The sequence below is a fragment of the Terrapene carolina genome, unplaced genomic scaffold, assembly GCF_002925995.2.
Source record: "Terrapene carolina triunguis isolate 2854851 unplaced genomic scaffold, T_m_triunguis-2.0 Scaffold104, whole genome shotgun sequence".
Lineage (NCBI taxonomy): Eukaryota > Metazoa > Chordata > Testudines > Emydidae > Terrapene > Terrapene triunguis.
Window position 1 is genome coordinate 1147842 of NW_020664455.1, and position 21165 is coordinate 1169006.

Genomic DNA, 21165 nt, shown 5'->3' on the forward strand with positions numbered 1-21165 from the left:
GTCCATGTTAAGTAGCACATTTTCAAGCAAGTAGTCCCACTGAGGTCAATGGGACTGTTTATATGTGTAAGTATTATTTACTGTAAGGGTTGCTGAATCAGTGCCCTAGAGACTTTAAGAGCAAATTTTGCCCTCAGCTGCAAGATATTTTTCCTTTCTGCCTGCAAGGGGTAATCTTATGCATAAAAGTTCACAAAAATTAAACTGATTTTTTTTCTTGCTCATGAGTTGTGAAGATTTAAGTTTGTAAAGTGGTATGAAAAAGATATGATGAATTTGTATCACAGTAGTCTAGACCAGGGATTGGCAACCTGTTGCCAACTGGGGTCCCGGACGCCGGCCCCGCTCAGCCCGCTGCTGGTCTGGATGAACGGAACCCCCGGCGGGCACCAGGCTGAGCGGGGCTGGCGGCCAGGACCCCGGTTGGCAGGAGCCAGCGGACGGAACCCCAGACCGGCAGTGGGCTGAGCCGCTCAGGCCCCCGCTGGTCTGGGGTTCTGTCCGCCGGCCCCACTCAACCCACTGACAGTCTGGAGTTCCGGCTGCTGGCCCCTTGCCAGCCGGGGTCTCAGCTGCCGGCCCCGCTCAGCCTCCTGCCGGCCTAGGTGAACAGAATCCCCAGCCGGCAGCAGGCTGAGCGGGGCCGGCGGCCTGGACCCCGACTGGCAGGAGCCGGTGAATGGAACCACAGACCAGCAGTGGACTGAGCGGCTCAGTCCGCTGCTGGTCTGTGGTTCCGGCTGCCGGCCCCTTGCCAGCCAGGGTCCCAGCCATCGGCCCCGCTCAGCCTGCTGCCGGCCTGGGATACCAGCCGCTGGCCCCACTCACCTCGCTGCTGGTCTGGGGTTCCAGCCGCCCGGCCCCCTGCCAGCCGGGATCTGGGCTTCCGGCCCTGCTTAGCCCTCCTGCCGGCCTGGGGTACCGGCAGCCAGCCCAGGGCTCTGCTCCTGGCCTGGTCCCAGCGCTCTGCAGCCCTTATAAAAAATTACACTACAATTAGCTTAAAAACTTGAAAATGTAAAACTTTATATATTACAGTAATCGTTAAAACACGTATAATGTTAATAAATACATAGGTTTGATGAAACAAAGTAGTTGTACTTACGTGTCTGTGCTTAATTTGTGTTTTCGATGATTTACCTTCTAAAAAAATCTCGCACCCCCAGAAAGGGAATCTCACATCCCCAGGGGGTGCGGGCACCACATGTGAAGAACCACTGCACTAAACTGATAAGATCTGCATTTTAATTTAATTTTAAATGAAGCGTCTTAAACATTTTAAAAACTTTGTTTACTTTACATACAACAATAGTTTATTTATATAACATAGACTTTTAGAGCGAGACCTTCTAAAAACGTTAAAATGTATTACCGGCACGCAAAACCTTAAATTAGAGTGAATAAATGAAGATTTGGCACACCACTTCTGAAAGGTTGCTGATCCCTGGTCTAGATGAAATACAAACGTGAATTCTTGATTGTACCACTAGCACGTATTTATGAGACAACATCCAATTCTTAATGAGAACTTCAGTACAGCAGAAACCTTATTTTTCATGTAAATACTGATGTGTGCTGAACGTCCTCAGGATTCCAAGGAATCTGATTGAGGGAACTTTAAGTAAAGTCACCAAATGGATTTTAAGATTACTACCAGGATAAATTTTTTTCCTAGAGAAAAGAAACCATTATTTTTCCATGTGTAATGTGAAGTGATTATTCATGAGCAATCCAGAGGAAACCATATAGTTAACAAAGGGAAGATCAGGACAGTAGCAAAATGGTCATTTTCATCAACATACTGTATGTTCATGTTTTAGCTACTTATAAACTGCATATACTGACCAAACATAAAATGGACCAAAAACTGATCCCAGAGGGGCATCCACAGAAGAATGTGGTGGTAATGGTTGCTGAAGTAATAATATTTTCCTTCTGGGGTTATTTTATCTAGATGCTCTATAATTAGTGAGGCTTACTGTTTCAAATCCTTAAAGTTCTTAACCTTTCTTAACCACTTGGCACCCTTTGTCCTGACCTGAGAAGGTATGATTGAAAAGGTTGCAAATGTGAATGAGAGCAATGCAAATTAATTGGCTTATTGATATTACTATTGAATTGTTAATGTTGAATTGTGCAGTTATTTTGAACACAATTGGAAAACTTGAGTGAGCCATAATTGCTGTGGGTCTGAAGAATGTCCCAATTTATGCCATCACAAGTAAAACTGGGCGAAATTTGTTGGACAAATAGTTTCACTGAAAAATGCAGTTTCAGATCAACCAAAATATTTGTGAATTTGGGTTGAATTTGGCAAACAGTTTCAGCTGAAAAAAAAAATCAGTAGTCCAAAATGCTTCCTTTAGGCCTTTTAGAAATGAAACTTTTTTATTTAGAAATGTAGCTACATTTGTTTAAATAAAACAAAAAAGTTAAGATATAGCTGAAAACAAAATGCTAAAAACAAAAACTTTTTTGAGATGAACACCTCATTTTTATTCCAACCAAAACAAAATTTTCAGTTTTTCATTTGGATGAAAAAAAAAAAAAAAATTTCCTTTTTAGTTTGACCCAAAACAATTTTGTTTATTTTTTTGGTTCAGTCTCTGAACCAAAGAATCAAGTTATTCATTCAGCTCTAACTTGGCATTTCTCCTCCCTTAAGTCGCTTTCCTCTTCTGGACCAGAACTGTCTCCTCATAAGCACAGTAGTAAATGCTTTGCAGATTTGAGATCACATTCAATCAATGTGTAAACAGATTTAATGCCACTTTCAATGGACTTGCCTCAATATACACCAGGGCTGAATTTGGTGTGACAAACAAGATTTATGTGGGAGGGGAATACAAAGTTTGGACTGGAACAATAACAAAACTTCTGCCCCTTCCTTAATGAAATTCTGTTTAATATCCCTAAATTATTCTCTTTTGTTTGGTTTTGATTGTATGAAAAGTACTATCCAGTTTGATGAAACACTGGTTACTATTAGGATAGACTACTAATTTTATTTAAATATTAGAAGTTTTCCACAATTAATGCAATTTATAGTTTTAAAACAGTAAGGAATGGAAAACCAGTGTTTCTGGTAAAATTACATGTAAAGAAATTATTGAAGCTACAGTATAAAGGCAGGAAGCTATATCATTGCTAATCAATCTAGAGAGCTCTCTCTTACAGTTGTCAATACAAAGTTAAGTGCTAAAATAATTGTAGTGTAGGCTTTCTCATAATTACTGTTGTTCATTTGGCATGTTGTGGGGAAAAAAAGAAGAAAAGGAATTTGCTTTGCAGTCAGCAGCCGCAAATCTCTAAGGAGAAGGCAAGAAGATAGCAGAAGGCTGATAGTCATCCATCATTCCTGACAATTTCACAGCCTAGAATAACTTGACAGAAACCCAGAACAAAATGTTGAGAATTGAATGCTGCTAAACTGAGTGAATTGACTTTCTGGTGTCACAGCAAGACCTGCTTGAAGTGGCTGATGATTCTGTTTTCTGTTTTCAAAACCACTGATGTTTGAAACCATCTCCTGGAGTGAATACTCTTAGCAGATCTTTAAAATAGCTCCCTGGCTTCCAAATATTTGCATTTTTCTTAAATATGATTTCTATGAGCATAACTAAATGCTGCAATTCCGTTGTTTCTGTATGTCCTTTTAATACAACATTGACTCTTTGATCATCAGGTATTTGGACTGGATTCACTTCTGCTTGTGCAGGGTCAGTGGGGGTTGTGGTGGTGAAGTTAGCACCCTCCTGTGCTAGTGGGGGCGGCAATCACAGGTAGCAAAGGTAGGAAGTGTTTGCACTGTTGACCCTGCCAGCATTAGGACTTAGTTAGGACATGCTGGAACAGCAAACACTTCTGGTGATTGGGCTATGCCATCTCTCTTCATTTTTGCAGCTGTTCTGTGGCTAGCTCTGCTCCACCCTCAAGGTGCATTGTTGGGGCATTGCAGAACCTCTCTCTCTGTGGAACCTGGGAGTGAATTGAGCCCTTTGAATTCATAGTCTTTCCCCAGTTTTGTGAATATCATTTCTTCTAACACTTTAGCTTCCCTCTAATTTAGAATAGTTACAAATATTTGTAGCAAAATGATGCAAATTGTTGAGTAGTTCTAATTTAAATAGCATTCAATATACAAAAGGGGATTATTTTCCAGTTATTTAAATGAAAAAGACTGGAAATGTTCCTTAATAATGATAATCAAACACTTATTTAGCAATAAATATTGCCTAGCTTCATTTCCCATTCATATTTCAATGACTACATTTACTTCTAAAGTGGTTATACATTTTTATTGTCATAAAGAACATAAACTGCAGGAAAGAGTATAGGTAAGGATGTGGATTAATATTTTGCAATATATAAAACATCTTAGATCTGTAAAGGACCAGGATGCAGGTAAGTCCATAATGCATATGCACATTATACATATGAATAAAGTACACTGTGACTGATGAATGAAATGAAAATTCAGCAAATTTTATTTCTCAACGTAGCAGTATAGATTTAGTCAGAAAGGAGCCTTGTACCATACATGCATGTGTCTAAAGATTTTGAATAAAAGCCTTGTAAATCCATTAAAATACTCAGCTGTATACTTAGATCTCTTTGGATTTTGTCCAAACTTATCACATTTCTGATGGGCATATTTATTTGATTAAAGGATGTACTGAAAATATAGTACTTTATATTCAGTTACATTGCTTATTTAACTTGGTAGTAAATTCACAAGAAGCAGGCATTTCCAGCTCTTACTTCCCTAATGATTGTGCTGTAGCAATTTTTTGTATATTAATGTAGTCATAGACAGTATTAAAAGGTTGCACTACCAAGCCAATCAGTCTGCAATATTCTGTTTTTATTTAGGCTCTTTGCAAAAACAATAAATGATATCTATTATACTGAGGCATAGATCCAGTGCTTTGTGGCATCCATAGTAACCTTAAAACAGCTCCAGGGATTTATAAAAATTGAACATCTGACTCTGGCAAACCAATGTTATTGAATCTTTGTGCTAAAATCTCTTATGCACAGTACTGCTACTACTTGGGTTTTGGGGGGGGTTGGGGGGGGTAGGCATGATTTTCCTCTTGACCATGCATCTATTCAGAAGATGGGGGGAAAAGCTGACTTGCTCTAAATTTCAATTCTAAGAAAGTTAATTGTATATTGCATCTGTATAGAGTTCTTACCTAATCAGTATAATCCATCCTGGAAAGAATTTCTACTGACAGACAACTGTCATTGTCACATATTCATCAAAGCTTATTTGTTTACATGACATTAATAAAGTGAATAACAAGGCTTCTTTGAAGACAATTCTCTAATTATCTTGTATTTACATTGTTACATAGACTAGTGTGACCCAGGAATGTGCACCTGCGTAGGAGGCTACCTTCAGGGAACTTTGAACATATGCAGAAATATTATTTATTTATGTATGTTTTTCATGCATTTCCAAAAAAAGTGTATTAAAGTTGAAATAATTAATTTTTTTTTTTACCTTTAGTTTGTAAATCAGAATTTTATTTACAGTCTACAGTTGCTTACAGATGCCTTTCAGGCGATGTGAAGTTGTCATCTATCTGACAAAGATATTTTGTTTGAGATATTCATCATTTTGTGACGTTTGTGTTTTGTTTACACTGCTTCAGTAATTCACTTCTGGGACTAAAAGTTGCTTTTGAGGTTTAAACACACTGCAGGATGCCAAAGAAGCAGCAGATTCTTCTGTATATGAAAGCTTTTGGGCCATCAAGTGATCAAAAGCTGCCAGAATCAAACCTGAGATCTGCCATTATAAATAAGGCACTGACAATTCTTATTGTGAAAGGTCGTCCCAGGGGTGAGAGAAGCAGAGAGAACTGAATTGCTGTGGCTTTTTCTTAGGACCTCTCTGTGTATTCAACAGTATTTCCTTTGGAAGTTTATGTATAATACAGTGACATTTTGCCATGATACATTCTAGTGCTGAAATAGCCATTTGAGCTCACCTTAACAGACATCAGGATTCCATGTTTATGATTAGGGCTTCTGTTTTTCAGGTTTATTCATTTAATTTTTCACAGTGTATCTTTACATAAAACTCAAAAATTCCCAGATGCTGGAAAAAAATGGGGTTTTTCAGGACTTTCTCTTTTCATATACTGTAATGAACAACGTATATTATATACATTACTCTTTGCAGTTTTATATACGGTAATGAGTAATCTCTTTGTATGTTCCCTAGTGCACTTTACTGTAGTACTGTTTCAAACACCACTATATTAAAGCACAGTAGGGAACCATTGGTGCACACCAGCAGTGTCTACATGGACCAATTAATATGCAGCACATTAGCAGTCAGTATTACTGCTCCATGTAGACAAGACCTTAGATACAAGTAACCATTTATGGTGTTTTCCCAATGTTTTATGGGGTATCTATCTATCTTTATCTTATCTATCTATTTATCTATCTTGTTAAAGCTGAAAATCAGAAGCCATAATTAGGCTTAATTCAGAGAATAAATATGTAATGCCAGTTCCTTGAGATAATAGCTTCCTTGGCCTTAGACCAGAGTTAACTCTGCTAATCTTTTATTTGTATATGTGAAAATTATAAAATGGCAAGAAAATAACTTATCTGAGTTTTCTAGCAAGCCTTCTAAATTTCTGTACATTTAAATAGGTATGCTGACATAGGACCACCTTAGTTCAAGTCAAATAATTTGTTACACAAATTGTCAAGTTTCTGAGTCCTTGTATTTGCCAAAACGCTGTTTTCTCATATTTCCAGTATAAACCCAACTAAGACTCTTATGACAAAAGCCATGAACCCTTAAGTTAGATATGACTCCCTATTGAATTAAAATAAATATCCTACCCATATTTCTAAAATATTTTTGGTCATATAACCTTTAGTTGCTCTAGGCATGGCTTTCAATTTTTCTCAGGGATTTTATACAAGAGAGAGCTATGTTTGACAACTCTCACTTTAGATCCACATTTACTGTAATTCTGTAAAATAATATGCTATCAATTTTTAAAAGAGCATTCCAAAAGTATTTCTCACATTTACATTTCACAGAGAAATAAGCTACTTTAGTTTCAAATGCTAGTTCAGGTCCCTCAACAGATGTAAATAAGTACAATCATTCAAAATTGTTGTATGTTTGTATTAAAAGGCTTTTCTTTATGTAAACCAGCACTTTTTGAATAAGGAGTATGCTGATTAAATCTCCCCAGCTATCTTTAGAAGTTTTCATATACTGTAGCTAAACATCTCAGAGTTTTTCTGGTAATTTACTGCTGTTAAGGAGATAATATTTGCATTTTATTTGCATTATATCTAGAAAACTCTTTTGAAATAACAATCTTTGAAAACTGTTCAATAAAGAAAATGTTCCTTATGTGTATAATTCAACCTTATCTTAATTGATGTTTATATTTTGATAGGTTTTACAGTTGTCAATATTCTTGTAAAATATAATGTAATCCGGTTTATAGTTAGGGTAATATAATTACAAACATGAACAAAATATGAGTCTGTCTTGTAAGTTAGATCCTTTTGGCTTTTATTGTTCTCTGTTGGTATCATCCTTTCAGTAAATCAGACATGAAAAAATCATGTGTAGAGTAGAGCTGTGATGAAAGGATTTGTTACCTCCAGACAAGGGGTACCTTGACAAGGGGTGGATGTCACGAGTTCTGTAGAGAACTCCATCTCTTAATAAGGAAACTGTCTTTGAACTTCCTAGAAATCTCAATGTAAGCATCTCTTGCAGCCCTAGTGTTATTGTCTCATAATGATCATCGAGAGGTTTAGATGCTGTTCTACTTGTGTAAATCTAATATGGAATCATGGGACTGGAAGGGACTGTAAGAGATCATCTAGTCCAGTCCCCTGCATTCATGGCAGGACTAAGTATTATCTAGACCAGTGGTGGGCAACCTGCGGCCCACGGGCCGCACGTGGCCCGTCAGGGTAATCCACTGGCATAATTTATTTTAAAAGTCACAATAGGATGGATTATGTGTCCACTGCAGAGAATAAAAGTACACATGCTACCTGTGTTCCTCAGATGATGAAAAGAACTTGTAGAAATATTTGATCTGCTCCTGAAAAGGAAGGTTGTAAGCTCTTCAGGAGAGGATTGTCTTTTTTTTTCTTCAGTGTTTTGCACAGTGCCTAGCACAATGAGGCACAATGTCCAATTCTTTATAAATATTTACTGCTACTAAGAAGAAGAGTAGAGCAACTGGGAGTGTTTGTTTTGTTTTAGGCTGTGGCCACCACTACCAAAGGAACTGTGTGTGGAATCAAATCCTGCACTCCATCACTACTCTTCAACTCTGTGTTGCAGAGGGATCCAAGTTGTAAAAATAGAGTATGCTTTTCCCTGTAAAGGTTTGAAGCAAAAACAAATAGGTAGAAATCAAAGGCAAGCATGGATAACACTGATAGAAAATCTATCTGTATCTAGTTACTGAAGAAATTGTTAGAGCTTTTTATCTTTGTAAAGCTATGATTACTGCAACACTGTCAAGATCACCAAGCCCTGTTATGACAAAAAGCATTGGTTGTGCATGTTAAAATGACTTCATTTTCTCAACATATCAGGAAACATTGAAATGAAGAGACTGGCAATTTGCTTATTATATTTTTGGGCCTCTCCCCCATATGTCCACCTCTCAGCTTCTTACACACTATAACCTCTTACCTGCCCTTACAGATTCCCATGATATGCATGAAAGTCTAGGAAGGAAAATCATAACCCTTGAAGGACATAAATCCACACCGTGTAGAGGTCAAGCATAGGAGTTTATTACACACAGCGCTGGTGGAGTGTCACTTTGCTTATTAGGCTCAGAGACACTGTCAATCAATTAATTACAATAGAATATATAGATTTTCCATGGAAAGTGACGGGGTAGGCAGTTCCACACCCCAGGATAGGTTTTGCAGCAAGACAAGATAGCACATTAGCCAATGGTTAACAGGTTACATAATGTCTCCGCCCATGGTCTCAAGTTAGCAAGTTAACATTTAATTAATACTTTGATAAAATGTTATTAGTATAAAATATATATGTTGAATTCTGATTTGGGGTCCATAGGAATGCAGCAACTCCTTTTGATTGTCCAACAGGTACATTCCTAGGGGTTAAAGCAAAGAAACAGTGAAAGTATATCACAATAAAGATTGTCTCCTTTATGTCTTAAGGCAAGCATTGGTCCCTGGGAAGGGAGATGGAAGGATGCCATATTTTATACTGAGATGTGCCAACTTTTCATAAACTCAAGGTTGGATCTGTGGGAAGAATGTTTCCCTACAGGAGAAACACAATAGGAACAGGGATCCTTTGTTCAATTTGAAACATTGGATGAAACATAATTATTCAGTTATTGCTTCCACATCTGGCATTTCTACTGACCAAACATATCTTAGCAAAGGCAATGTTATCTTGTTTACCCCAGCTTTCTCTTAGCTAATCACTATTTGCTAGGCCTCTGGTCCCTTGACCATACTCTGGACTTTGGGTCTGGAAAAGAGCTGGCACAATCTATATACCAGGTTGTTATATAAAATGCACATGGATTTTAACCCTTCACCCTAAACTATTAGATACATCAACTGCACAAATCCAAAATACACTGCAAACACTGGCAATGCTTCTCCCAAGCCTTTCTTCTTAACATGCCTTTTTTTTTTTTATCTTCCTCTCACTCTTGGCTTCACATCTTATTCTAAGCCAACCATTATGCTTGGAATATCTCCTGTCCTACTCTTCACGCCTTCATGTCATATGGATCTGACCCTTTTTGTCTGTGCCTTCCTCAGATCTGATTATGAGTGTGAGATCCTTTGGGTACAGACTGTTGTCTTCTGTATTTTTTTTTTAGCGCTGAGCAAAATGACTGCATACAAATGTCTTTTTTTCTACTCTCTAACACTTAGTGCAACTGATGGCTATTATCCTCCATTCCTTTCTTTTGAGAATGTCAGTATTACATGTCAGTCCTTTAAACTTGAATATTTGGACTGGACTACATCTCCCATCATGCACCATGCTCCTTGACTCTTCTTGAGCCACCTTAGTGCAACACATGAGTCCCTCACCATCGTGTATCATAGGAGATGTAGTCCCATTGGGAAACTCAGTCCAGAAGAGAACTGCAACTCCCAATAGGCACCAAGCAGCATTTCCAAATGTATTTATTTGGTTTTCAGTTGAAACCAAAACTTTTGGTTTTGGGGTGTTCAGTTTTTATGAAAAGTCAAAATTTTCTGTGGAAAGGTGTGTTGTTGGTTTTTTTGTGAAAGTTTTTTCATCAAAAGCCAATGGTCTGTTAAAGAATAGGTTTTTTGATGGAAAAATTTTGACCAGCCCTACTTATTTCTTCACTATGTTTTGGGTCTGATAGACCATGCAGGGGAGCCAGACTTAGTGTATCTGGAGTGCAGGGCCTTGAATATGGGAGCAGCAGTCCTATAGCGTGCATCCTCTGATCACTCAGAATCCCCTCTGTGGCTGTATATCCCAGTTTGTGCACTTTTTGGTCAAGAAGGGGTGGGTCTGAGATGTCCCTCTCCATAGGATTCCAGTCCAATAAAATGTGTGTGAAATAAGGCTGATCTCATCAATGCAATCCCTTCTGCACACATTATAAACAGCATTGTGTCTGTGAATGGATGGCTGTGCCCTGCATGGATCCTGAAACTCCTGTGTGTGTGCGCGTGCATAACAGCATTCATGTTGAGACTAGCAGAAACCTCATCGGAAAGACCAGGTAGCCAGGGAACATTATGCAACTGACAATTAATTTTGAAGAACATTTTATATTTCTAAAGTAATTATGCCCCATTTATTGAAAGACACAAATATTGGGTGATACCTCTTTCTTCATCTACTAGTCATAGATTCTCAGGCCAAGAACATCATATCAGTACTTTGCTGCAACAATAAATTTGCTCATTTTATATTTGGTATTGAGATACTGTACATCCAACAAAAACAAAAACTTCTTCAGATGCATAGAGCGAAAGTTACAGATGCGGTCATTATATACTGACACATGGAGAGCAGGGAGTTACTTCGCATCTATGCATCTGAAGAAGTGAGGTTTTTACCCACGAAAGCTTATGCCCAAATAAATCTGTTAGTCTTTAAGGTGCCACCAGACTCCTTGTTTTTGTAGATACAGACTAACACGGCTACCCCCGATACTGTACATCCAACAGCATTTATTTCATTAAAAATCGGTCTTATTTTAATCTGTTATATGTGATGTGCTAAAATTTACCTTCTCTCCTCTTTAAGTATTTTAATGAGAGCTCCAGAGGGAGAAAATCCTATAATTCACAATCTGTAAACCTTTCTTTTCATTATCTTTGTAAGACTTTAGTACCTGTGCAAAGACTTGACAATTTCCAGTTAACAGAACACAGGTGCAGCTGATTAACAAATCTGCTAGGGCTCTGTATGATTCTTAACATCATCCCTCAGTAGGTGAGAATTTATTTTCTTATGACAGCAGAGAGATTTTAAATATTTGTTAACTAATGGGGGTGGGAGGAAAAGGACTAAATGCCATAAAGTTTGAAACCTTTTAAAACTTTTTTAAACTTGAAAGGAGACATGTTTCCTATACAGGAAGAAAGAATATGTTGGTTATTTAAAAATGTTAAAGGTATTTAATTAAATTTTAAAAGGTCAAAAAAAAAATAACCTTTAGAAGTCTTTGTTAGGAAATTTGTACAATACTTAGTGTACTGTTTGTTTTCAGTCACTGGTGGCAACTTCAGCGATTAGTTACTGGCTCTGCACTGTTGGGTTCCTCCACTATCTTTTTATAAGCATATACTTTTATATAACACCTTTTATCCTGAAGGATCCCCAGACCTTTGAAATACATACAGAACCACAGAACCATTGTTTGGTGGGGAGGCAGCAATATCGTATTGCCAACTACATGCATTCAAAAGTTATAAGTCAGGCATCAAAAGCCATGAGATTAGTTTAAGAACCATGCCTTTTTTTTTAAAAGGGGTTCTTTTTATGTGCTTTTTTTTTTAGCCTTTAAGGTACGCTTGGGTCACATTTTCAGTATTTCTCTGCCACTGTGAGGATTGGCAATTTGTTTTTTTCTTAAAAAAATATCTGAGTCTTGTGTAGTCCCATGACTTCAGGAGCTGGAACTTTAAGGAAAGCACCAAATATTGTAAGATTCATGATAGTTGACAACACTGACAACCAGCTAGTGGACAGCAGGCTACACAACAGTGGTAGGAGCAGAGAGAAATTTGGTCTAAAGCACCTGGGCAAATCCCCACTGTTACCAAAATACTATGGGATATTCAATGTCCATGCAGAGTGCAAGACCTCAGGTTTTAAAATCTCATCTAAAAGATCCCTACTTAGTGCCATTGCACAATGCCCAAATCCTGTATCTTGGATGGTTGAAGGGCTGAAGTATTTCTGCTGGATTTTGAACCATTTAGGGTATGGCTACACTGCAGTGTAAGCCCAGGGTTGGTGGGACTCAAGTCAGCTCACCCATGTTAGGGAACTCTGGGTTTGAGCATCGAGATTGTAAACCCTACGTTACAACATTTCTAACTCATGCTGGCATCCACGCTGCAGTGTGCAGACCCAAGTCAAAGTAACCATATCCCAGAGTCCCTAGTGTGCCCCGTTCCCCTCCAAAATATGGCCAGTTTATTCCTAGGACCCTGCGGCACTGTGGGAACACTTTACTGCCCACCCTGCATGCTACAGGAGGTTTTGAAGCAACTTGCTTTGCGAAAGCCTTGATCAGTTCGCTCTCCATTGCAAACCCAGGGTCTCTCTGACAGTGTGCTTGCAGATTAGTGCTCAGAAGAGAATGGGTTAATGCTGACCTGAGCTACTGCCATTTTCAATAAGTAGATGGTTAGGATAGAGAGGACTAAGGAAGTTGTCCCATGGAATAGTGGGATACTTCTGGCTAACTCCTGGGACCCGAGTCAAGCGGGATGGCATCTACACTGCAGAACAGTAGGGCTCAGACCCTGGTTCCTGGCTTAACTCGAGCATAGACCCTCCTGCTCTGCAGGGTCTTGGGACTCTGGGTCCGAGCCCTGGGTTAGCACAATTGCAGTGTAGATGCAAGCGAGGTTAGGCTTGAGCCCAGGCTCAAGAACAGGCTTCTGTTGCAATGTAGACATACCCTTAGTTCCTGGATGCCTAACTGGTTCATACTGAAGGTTGGACCATACTGTTGGCTGAACTTATTTGGAAAATTTCAGCCAAAACGATTCAGCCATTTTAGAGAGAGGCAAAACAATATGTTTTTCTCTAGCCTCTGTGCTAAAAAATCTGTCTCCCCTTTCTTTTGACAACTCCAGAGTTCACATGCTTTGGAATAGACACCTGAAATTTGGCCGAGGGGTGGCCTTAAGTGTCAGCAATTTGCCTTTTGCCTCAGGAAAATCTGGCCAAGTTATAAGTCTTTGAAAAGTAGCACCCTGGCTCCTAATGCTGACCAGATTACACAGGAGCTCTCCCCACAGAGCAACTGACTTCAGGGGTAAAGCCAGAATTTCCTATTAATGACCACTCCTGGCTGCTCTAGGAGTTGGGCTGAGGCTAGACACTGGAACTGAGAGTAGGGAGCCCATCTCTAGTGCTCCTAGTGATCCCTCTGTTGGCACCCAGGCAACATGGAGAAGACAGCCCTCGGATTAGAATGCAGAGGGGACAGAAGTAAGACTGGGGGGAGGGGTGAAGAAGTAGATTGGGACAAGGAGTCTGGTGAGACTGGGACTGGAGTAGTGGGAGTGAGAAACTGTGAATGGCACTGGCTGGCCATGGAGACTGGGAGCCAGGGGGAGGTGATAGAGCCTGGGAATGGAATATTATTGGTAGTCCATCGCTGATGATGATGACGATATTGTCGCAGTTCTCATACATGGCTACGCATATGACTCCGCAGTCCGAATCTTGATGCACAGAGTTGGCTGCACCGAGGGCACGGGAAGTCTGTATCTATGATGTTTGATGATGCAGCTCTGTGGCGCCTTTCATGTGCAGCCTGGAGATAATTTCATCGATCCCACTCAAACTTGTCACGTGCTGATCTTGTCAGAGATTGCCAGTGACTCCTGTCCTGAGCCATTTGCTCAAGGTCTTTGGCATTGATGCCAGCCCACTGGAGACTGCTCTTCATATTATCTTTGAAGTGTTTATACAGATGACTCTTCTTTCTTTGGCCCTGACTCAGCTCCCCATACAAAATCTGTTTTGGGAGACGGTGGTCTTCCATTCGGATGACATGCCCGGCCCACCTAAGTTGTGCGCTCAATAACATTTCCTCAATGCTGGTTGTGTTTGCTTTTTCAAGGAACTTAATATTGGTCACTCTGTCCTGCCAGCGAATGCTCATTATTGAGCAGAGGGAGCACATGTGAAATTGCTCAAGCTGTTTAACGTGACCTCTATAAAGAATTAATGTCTCAGATCTATACAGGAGAGATGTTAGAACCATTGTACTGTAGATATTCAATTTGGTAGAGAGACGGATGTTGAGTTGGTTTAGAACTTTTGTTCGAAGTCGGCCTAGGGCCTGGCTGGCTTTACTAATTCTGAAGAAGATTTCCTTATTGAGGGAACCGTCACTTGAGATGGTACTGCCCACATACTTGAACTGATCCACATTTTTCAACTGTGTGCCTTGGATGAAGATGGCTGGCACTGGGGCATTTTAATGAGGTGTTGGTTGGAACAAGACCTCTGTCTTCCTGAGACTGATGGTGAGGCCAAAGAGCTGAGATGCTTCAGCAAATCTATCAGTGATGACATGAAGGTCGTCTTGTCTATGAGCCATCAAGGCGCAGTCATCTGCAAAAAGTGCCTTGACGAGAAGTCTTTCCAGTGTCTTATTCTTAGCACTGAGTCTTCAGAGATCAAAGAGGGGGCCATCAAGTCAGTAGCGGATGTATATCCCCTGATCCAAGTCCTTTGTTGCATGGCTGAGAACACAAGCAAAGAACAAGTTGAATCACAAATTGATTTCCTCCGGAACAGTCGTCACATGTAGAGAAAGACAGTTTCCCTATCTCGCTGAGGGCAAAAAACCCATCGGCTACCCTCACCTGGTTTGGCCCGCTCATCGAAGCGATTTCCTGGGGTGTGGCTGCTGTCGCATTCAAGCCGTTACTTGGAGCCACAGGTGGGAGCTGGGTGTAGGTGGGGACCAAAGTGGATGAACTACTCCCAAAGAAGCATGATGTGTTTCTCCAGCAGAGGTACTATCCCTCCCTAGTCCCCCATGGAATGGGGGACAGGCAAAATGCCAATATGACCCTTGATGCAAAATACCCTGAGAGCCATTGTTTGTAGTAACTGTTATAGTAAGCCTAAGTAAGCCTTTAAGAAGGCATATGGCCCTTTTCAAAGCACTGGCACACAGGTAAAATGTAAAATAAAATTAGCTCAGGTTTTTCCCAGCTTTTGTCTTGGTATTTTTCCCTGATCACACCTCCCCTAACAAAGTAGAAATGTGTTTTAAAAGGTCTTTACTTGGAGAGGAGCTGGTGCACTGGTGTAGCATATTTAACCCTGAGGATAGGGCAGACATTTACTCATCTTGTTTTCTTACTCTTTAATTTCCACTTTAGGCTCAGCAAACAAGCCACCACCAGTTGACTATTTGGCACTCACATAGTAAGCAAGAAAGAAAGTCTGTTCCTTTTCCTCTCCATTTCTGTGAGGAGATTTGAGATTCCCTAGGTAGGCCACCGCTTCAGACTTTGTGATCCCCTGAAACAGCTCCCACTGCAATTTGCCCCCCCACCCCCAATTCTCACATCCTTTCTAACAGTAATAGAGAGAACAACAAAGAACAGACACATCTGAGAGAGAGCGAGCGCGCACAGTGTGTGTCTCCTCTATATCAGTTACCAGTGTCTTCTTAAGCATCCTCTATTACTGTCAGTGTTTTCGGTTATGCTCTTAAACGAGTTGAGTATTGAAATTGCATTAATCATGCAATGTCACCCATTAATACCCCTCAAAAGTAATAAAAATCATGCAGAGTAATGACAAGATGGTTTGAATTGCTATTTTCTATGTGGACAGTGTATACCTAGTCTCGTTTCTCTTTATGATTTATTAATAAAGAACATCAATAAGGACAAAAATCACACCAGCAGCCTATTTTACTTGTTCGGCAAATGTTTGCTTACTGTATCACTAACTTTTATTACAGTACTTCATTTCAAGAGACGTTTGCATAGCTTATTGAGCAAGCTGCATATTTTTCTGGTTAAGGTGTGTACATTGTAGTTACATTTTTTTTTTACACACTTCACTGACAGCTGCATAGACTGCTTTAACTATCACTAAGAATACTTGACTGATTCAGCAGCATATTTCAGTGCTTCTGATTTTTGTACTTTATTAATTCAGTGCCATACTTTGATAAAGTTCAGTTCTGTAGTGGCTGAATTTTAGGTCCTGCCAATCTAGCTCTATGCCATACTGAAAGGACTGAACACATTGTTAACTGCTAATGGTACTGTGAACATTAGTGGTTGAAATTTTATACTCTGTACTGTTTGGTTAAATGAACTGCATATTACTGTTTTTATATACATTGCTTATCCAGTTGTGTACATTTGCTCAACTCATTATACAAAATCAGCTTGATTGGAATAAGAACATTCTCTACCAGCTGTCTGCTATGAGTCAGTTAGTACGTAACAAAATTAGCAACTTTTCTTTTTCCAACAGTGGCATGATTGTTTCCAAAGTATAAAGCAATTGGTTTGGCGAACTTGTTTGTTTCACTTACTCCATGCAACCATCCAACCTAATATACCGATTCATTGCAACTTAATTTGCTTTTACAAATTAGGCAGAGCAATATAACAAATAAAAAAGCCTCAGACAAATAAAATGAAATGCTTGTATGTACAGTACAAAATTAACCAAGTACTTATAAAGGATTGAACACTCCTGTGAAAGAACTGCTGTACACTCTAAGTGTAAGCGATAAGGAATAAATAGACCTTTCACAAGATGGACATTACATCCAATAAAGAGTCAACCTAAATACTGGAAATGGAAAATATAAAAATTAACAAACTAAACACATAGCTTGGTCAGCAAATTATGAAAATGAGCTCATATGATGACCCATAAAAAAGCAGCTCAATGAGCAGAATATATCGTATTCAGTCACTCAGATCTGTGGCTTGATCAGTGATGTTTGTACCAACCCCCACCTCAACCAGCTGCAGTAAATCATGCATCTCAAAGAGAGGCGTTCCTCTCCTTAGCACAGGGGAGTTATGCTAGCCCAAAGTTTAGTCATTCCCATGGTATGTGAGGCTCCAATGGACAAGACCCACCCAGAAAGAAGTTTCCCTGCCCCCATGTGTAGTGGTCAGAGAAGATGTTTCCATGAGTTGCACCCTTCCATCCCCTAAATCCTCCCACCAAGCAGCTCCAGAACTCCCTGCTGCAAACATGGCTTTGATTTTTGTTTTTGGCTTAGACCAGTAACCCATCCTTTCGTATGGCTAGGTTACTGGCTCCTCAACTGGCATACATATATTTCGGGTCTTACCCAAGTCTGGTGGTGGTACCTTCACTAAAACAGAGCTAATAACTCCTCTTGGACTAAACTTGGCAGGATCAAGTAAACCTAGATCATCCCTGACAGGTGTTTGTCCAACCTGTTTTTAAAAACCTCCAATGATGGAGATTCCACAACCTCCCTTGGAATCCTATTCCTTAACTACCCTTATAGTTAGAAAGTTTCCCCTAATATCTAACCTAAACCTCCCTTGCTGGAGATTAAGCCCATTTCTTCTTATCCTACCTTCAGTGGACATGGAGAACAGTTGATCACCATCCTCTTTATAGTTGCTATTAACATATTTTAAACTATCAGGTCCCCCTCAGTATTCTTTTCTCGAGACTAAACATATCTAGTTTTTTAGCCTTTTCTCGTAGGTCAGTTTTTCTAAACCTTTTATCATTTTTGTTGCTCTCCTCTGGACTCTCTCCAGATTGTCCACATCATTCTTAGTGTGGCACCCAGAATTGGACACAGTACTCCACTGAGAACTAGTGAGGCCTCAGCTAGAGCAGGACAATTGGCTCCCTGAGTATACTGTACCTCATCTTAACTCCAGAAAGTTAATATGTCCCGAAATGATATAGCCTTTTTTTCACAACTGCATCACATCTCATATTGAACTTGTGATCCACTATGACACCCAGATCCTTTTCAGCAGTACTGCCATGTAATCAATTATTCCCCATTTTATAGCTGTGCATTTGATTGATTGACTTTCTAAGTGAAGTACTTTGCACTTGTCTGTGTTGAATTTCATCTATGAAACATCATGTAGGCATGTATGTAGTTACTTTATGCTTTTGTACAGATAGAAAATGAGAGCTTTATACAGAACAGATTGTAGTTCATAACTACTATAACTGAGGTTTTTTTTCTCTGTTTTTCAGAGGGTAATTTTCAACATTGTCAACTTCAGTAAAACAAAAAGCCTCTATCGTGATGGAATGACTCCTATGGTGAAATCCACAAGCAGACCAAAATGGTAAATTATCATTCTAAAATTTTGCTAATAGCAGAAGAATTTTGTTTTGTTTGGCACTTACCTTAATTCAGGTGCAGCATTGAGTATCCGTGAAGTAATGCTTTTCATCTAATGCCATATTTCAAAGACACCAGGAGGTGAAATGACTTGATCGCATACAGTACAATATAGACAACATTAAAATGCACACACACAAATGCACACACACAAATATTATCATATGTATGATGTAGTACTTTTGTTTGATGATATGTAATAAAAATATCTACTACTAATAATATGCAAACCTAATGAGCCTGTCTTAGAGTCCTTACACATACAAAACTTCCAAGAAGTAGCTAGGAGATTTGCCTAGTTTGGATTGCAGAATTAGGCCATAAGTGAAGAGTAATTTATTTAATCATTCAGAACCAGATTCTGGCATCCCCTGCCAAAGCATGTTAAGTTGTGTAGAGCTCTTACCCTCCCCAGGTACATGTGCTGGGGTCATTCAGAAACTTGCCACATGCAGTCTGTGAGAACAAAATGGTGGCAGCTTTTAGTGCTACAGGCAGTGCTGGATGCCCTAGAGAGTGGAAAGTCAATGCCCCCACCTCCTTCTGCCGTGTCTGGCAGTCTAAGCATGGAACTGGGGGGTGGGGGAGGGGCAGAGGGAGATGCATGCTACAGCCTGTGGAAGTGTGTTGCGGTGATCACCCTCCATATGTTCCTCCATCGGGTATTCTGCCTGCTGTGTCCTGGACAGGCACAATGTCTCTAAGTACCGCTGGTGATGTCGTACTGCCAAAGAAGCATAGCTGGGCAAAATGCTGCTACCCTGAAGGCAGTAGCAAAACTCCCATTGACTTCAGTGGGGATAGGATTCCACCTTTGGTGTCTAACTAAGAGGCCCTTCCAGAATCTACAGTGAGGAAGCCTACACAAAGAATCTAAGCTCTGACAAACAGTTCTTGACCTGGCGTGAGGTGGCCTGTGCTCTGAAACATGGATCAACTTTATGTTGGCTTTAGCCCTAATGCAGCAAAGTGAGAACATTTTACAGTCATTATTCCTAACAGGTTAATTCAAAATAAATGTTTGAGCGATCTGCATGTGCAAGTCATCTGACTCTTATACATTTACCATGCTTAAATATTTCAACTGTTAGAAGATTTCCACCTCCATAATGTTCAGTTTTTGTTGCCATAAGATGCATTCTAATAGAAATGTTTTCATTTTAATCACCCGAGATGACAATTTTGCCTTAAATTAGACTGTAAGCTCATCTGGACAAGGGAAACCTATCGTACCATGTGGTTTGAGCAGCACCTAGCAGGATGCGGTCAATCCTGGATGGGTGCTACTGCAATACATATTTAATAACCATCATTTGGTGTATAGCTACTGCACCTACAATCATGTTAATTGTGTTTATTATTTTATCCCAAAAGAGTCTTATTTTGGGTCAGGTCCAGAGCAAATTTAAGCGATTTTCATCATCTTTCAAAATTTCTCTCTTTTTCCTAACCAAGTCTACTGTTTTAAGCTAGTTATTTTGTGTGTGTTAATTTCAGCCTGAAATCAGCTGTTGCTTTACTACATACGTTATTCCTTATTTTGGTTTCAAATTAAAGTGTAAATCTCTTTAAAAAAAACAATGTAAAAATGTCTAAAAATATATAGAATCCTTCATTATTTCTGAAAACCTGTTTCTCCTGCCTTTTCCAAGGGATTTATTTATTTTTATGTTTTATATTTTGGGGGTGTATTTGCTCTCGTGAAAGTCAGGGATGAATAGCACTGCCTGGAGCCAGGCACAGTGTAGGCAGCAGGCGCTATGCAGCTTTCTCCTGCAGTTCTGTCGCTGCCCTGTAATCCTGTTTCAGAAATCCTAGCTAGAATTTATGGAGCTATTTACAATATATAAAACAGCTTTAGCAAGGAAATATATTTTTACTTTAAAAATATAATTCTATTAAAAAGAAATAATTTGTTTTCTAATAGTCTGTGTTTGAAAACATGCTGTTGTACTTTGAAGAAGCACAGCAATTCATACTCTTAAATGATATTGGGGTCTCCTCTCCTCTCAGTATGATTTACTATATTTTAATGTTAATGGGAGTTGTGTGCACACCAAGGGAGGAAATGCACCCTTCAGTCTTCGATATACAATATGCTCTTTCTTATAGCTGAGTGTCTTCCTTTCAGATTATTTGAGACATCTTTACAGCCATTTCTATACCAGTTTCCATGGTATTCTTGTGAAACCTGTAAAAATTATTTTCCATGTTTTCATTTTGTTGGAGCAGGTTGTACTAGTACTTACAGTTGCTAACGCAGCTTTCGGGTAGCTCTGGTTCTTTAATATGAATGGGATAATTTCCAGTCCTATTCATTCTGTGCTGTTTGCTGCCTGGTATAACTATTCTGAGGCTAGTAGGAGGTGTTGGGTCATTGGGACTCTGCAAAGGATCATGGTGCAGGATTCATCACCATAGACTGTAACATTGGTGGAAGTAGACATGATTTAAACTGTTTTCAAAGTCAGCATTTTAACAGACATGATGCAGATGACTGTATTAGACAGAAAAG

At 39.5% G+C, this 21165-nt stretch overlaps 1 protein-coding gene across 1 annotated transcript in view; it reads left to right on the forward strand.

The window, feature by feature from the left end:
• LOC112118973 (cytosolic carboxypeptidase 6) overlaps positions 1 to 21165 on the forward strand; it is a 1367858-nt gene that overhangs the window by 365883 nt on the left and 980810 nt on the right. The window contains exon 5 of the mRNA XM_026651876.1: positions 18500 to 18594. Within this exon, the coding sequence (XP_026507661.1) occupies positions 18500 to 18594 (95 nt within the window). The remainder of the gene's footprint in view (positions 1 to 18499; positions 18595 to 21165) is intronic.